Below are 3,569 nucleotides of genomic sequence, written 5' to 3' on the forward strand. Positions count from 1 at the left end.
CTCAGACCAGGTCTCTCAGGGTTTTGCCCCACAGGGCCTTGCAGACCTGCAAGGATGGAGCCCGACAGCCTCCCTGGGCAGGCGGCCTGCCTTGACGTCCTGCAAGACGGCAGGCTTGACCGTCCTCAGGGGAAGAGGGTTTCCTTGACTCCACCTGAGCTTCTGAGTGCAGCTCGTGCCCGTTGCCTCTTGTCTCCCCGCTACGCATTGCCGTGAAGACCCCGGCCCTGTCTTCTCGATGACAGCCCCGCAGGGCTGCCCGGTGCCCCCCCGGGCGGTGCCTCCCCCCGGGCGGCCCGGCCCCAGCCCCCCGCCCGCACGGCGCCTCGGGCCCGCAGGGGAGCTCGCAACAGACACCGCGCGGCTGCTGCCTCCGAGCGCTGCGCGGGGGCGGGTTATCGCCCCCCGACCCACCGCCCGGGGCACGGCGGGCCCGCACTGCCGCTCAGCGTGCTGCTGCCGCCGCGGCCCCGGAACAGCGTTGCTCCCCAGCCACGGGCTGTCCCTCCCTGGGAGCAGGACTTGGAATCTGCGTTTGCCGAAAGCATGTCGATACAAATCTGTGTTTTAAATTCCTCTCTGCACTACGTGGATTTTCGGTTCCGGTCTCGGACAGAAATCGCCCCGGTACTCTCCAGCGGCTGAACGCACGGGGACGGTGCGCGCCGGCAGCTGGCCACAGCCCAGCGGGTGCTACGCCCGCAGGCGGCGCGGCGCGGCGCAGCCCGACCCGGCCCCCGGCCCCGTGTGCCTCCGCTCCGCCCCGCCCCCATCCCGCTCCCTTCCCACGTGGCCTCCCGGCACGAGCCGTCCGCTCCTCCCCCCTCCCCCCCCCGCTTCCTCCCCGGCGCGCGCCGATTAGCATAATAAGGTCCCCGCTCTCTCCCCTGCCGGCCAATGGGAGCCCAGGAGGCGCCGCCAGCTGCCGGCGCGGCGGGCGCACGGACTATAAGTAGGGCGGGCGGCGAGAGAGTGCTCCGGAGTGCTGTGGCGCTGCCGAGCCGCGCGGAGCTGACACTTGGCCGCTGCCGGCCGCCGCCGCGCTGTGGGGACCCGCTGCTATGACTCTGGAGGAAGTCCACGGACAGGAACCAGTGCCTGCGGGCCACGACTGGTACGTGCTGGACGGGCGCAGGTGGGCTGGGGCCGGCGGGGCGAGGGGAGCGGGGCGGCGTTGGGGCCGGTTGCGGCGTCCCGCTGATTGTCGCCTTCCCCCGGCGCGCAGGATGCAGGGCGCCGGCAAGGCCCTCCACGAGCTGCTGGTGTCGGCGCAGCGCCGCGGCTGCCTCACCGCCGGGGTCTACGAGTCGGCTAAGCTGATGAACGTGTAAGTACGGTGGGGCGCGGGGGCCGGGGGGTGCCAGGCGCCTGCCGCGGGGCTCAACGCGCTGCATCCCTCTTGCAGGGACCCTGACAACGTCGCCTTCTGCGTGCTGGCCGCAGACGAGGAGGACGAGGGGGACATTGCCCTGCAGATCCACTTCACCCTGATCCAGGCCTTCTGCTGCGAGAACGACATTGACATCGTGCGAGTGAACGACGTGGCCAAGCTGGCTGCCATCGTGGGGCCCAGCGAGGAGCCCGGCGAGCCGCGGGACCTGCACTGTATCCTCATCACGGTGGGTGCCCGTGCGGGGCGCTGCCCGCCGGGGCTGTGCCTGCGCTGCCGGCCGGGGCCTGCGGGGGTGGCCCCGTCTCCCGCTGTGAGGCAGAGCCTTTCCTGGGCGGGGGAAGGGGGCTTGGTACACACCGTGCAGCGAGGCAGCTGAAGAGGGGGAGGAGGACTAGTAGGCTACGTTTCTCGTAATTGAGTTTCCTCTGTTGCCTACAAGGGTAACGTCTCTGCTTCCTGCGTTGTCAGTGTCAGGACAGAAACAATCTGAAAATGCCTTGTGTCCTAAGCTGATGCTTCTGTATGTCTTGTGATGACCTCAGCTGGTGGGCAGCACTCACGGTGTGCAACTTTTTTTTCCTTTCTCGCAGAACCCAGATGAAGATGGCTGGAAGGACCCTGCCCTTGAAAAGCTGAACTTGTTTTGTGAGGAGTGCCGAAATGTCAATGACTGGGTACCAACTATTACCCTGCCTGAGTGATGGTGACCTGGTGCACTGGGGAGGCTGAAACCTTTGTTGCATTCTCAACGTGGCGTGGGTTCACTGAAGTGTGCAACAGGCTGCTGATTCCATGGATTAACCTGGTCAAGAGACTGGATTAAAGTCACCCAGACTGGCATACAGTGGGCTTTTCTGGAGGAGAAAGAGGAGAACAGCTTGCCTCACCAGTGAGCCCCAGGCTGTGCAACAGTGGAGAGGCTGACATACCATGGAACTGTAAGAAGTATTGCAAGTTTCTTGGTCAGGTGGAGCTGTTTCAGAAGGCAGAGAGATGGTTGAGGGAAGTGGGCCAAAACTTTCCAGAGGGACTGGACAGAGTACTGTAACTAGGAACTGTTTGTGCTGTCTACAAAGCACAGAGAAGAAAGCTTCAATACTTGATGGACTTCCAGGGACTGGCTACTAGGCAAATACAGAGACTTTAAAGCAGACAGACTTAAACAGGCCTCCTGGGTCACTCTGCAGAACTGGTTTAATAATGCAATAGTTTTTATTGAAATATTTGTTGCTGTTGATGCTTTCATAATAAATTTTTGACAATTAAGCTCTGGGAGTGTCTTACTTACTGGGTGGGGAAGCATGTCACTGAAATTACCACTAATGTTTTGCTTGTGTGCTGCAGTCGAAGGTATACTCCACAGTAATGGAGCTATTGCTCAAATACTTTCCTGGGCCAGCTGAATGCAGAGCTTTGCAACAGCTGCTTATTGCAACAGCTTGCAAGACTAAGGAGCTGTGTGCTTAATGAGCTCACTTATTGTAATAGGTGGTCTTTGTAGTCTACTGAAGGAACACAATACATGCTAGAAACATGGATTTGTAGAGTACAGACCTCCAGTAAATTGCATCATTAGTTCTTAAATATAACTTGAACTCATTCAGGGCTGCAGTGTTCCCACTTGCCAGAAGCAGCTTAAGTGTGATGGGGGGGCTGCAAAACTCCTTAGATGTCAAACACATCTAACATTTTCTTTGATTAGAATGACATCTTTAAATCTAAAACTAGCTAATAGTGAATAAACCACATCTGCCACAAGCTGCTCTCAGATTGCCATATGCTATAACAATAGAAGCTGTCACTCCAGAAGCCAATTTTGCAAAACCTAATTGCATGACAACACCAAATTAAGTCTGAAACAATTTAAGGATGGTGTGGCTTTTTTTTAGAGGTTCTGTCATGGAAAGTTAATGATTTGGCCCTATGTTAAAAGGGAAAATACCACTTTCATTGCTATGCACAATCTATAACGCTAAAATGGCATAGCAGTGATCCCTTCTCCAGAGACCAAGAAAGTCAAACTACTCACTTCCTCTATAGACACTAAAAATACTCAGTTATCACAATTACATTTCCCCTAGGCTGTCTTGCAGTGATTGATAGTAGCACTTGCTGAAAAGTAATTTTGACATGGGGTATCTTAAACAGTTGTGGTTTTGGGGAAACTGCTTGCTCT

At 57.4% G+C, this 3,569-nt stretch overlaps 1 protein-coding gene across 1 annotated transcript; it reads left to right on the forward strand.

Moving 5' to 3' along the window:
• Positions 1-830: 830 nt before the first annotated feature.
• Positions 831-2,659, forward strand: GADD45G (growth arrest and DNA damage inducible gamma). The gene is made up of 4 exons (XM_080373074.1): positions 831-1,114; positions 1,226-1,327; positions 1,406-1,619; positions 1,984-2,659. Exons 1-4 carry the CDS (start codon positions 1,062-1,064, stop codon positions 2,092-2,094), a joined length of 480 nt encoding a protein of 159 aa, XP_080229200.1. The 5' UTR covers positions 831-1,061; the 3' UTR covers positions 2,095-2,659.
• The last annotated feature ends 910 nt before the right edge of the window (positions 2,660-3,569 follow it).

Source organism: Falco punctatus, assembly GCF_963210335.1.
Source record: "Falco punctatus genome assembly, chromosome: Z".
NCBI classification, from domain to species: Eukaryota; Metazoa; Chordata; class Aves; order Falconiformes; family Falconidae; genus Falco; species Falco punctatus.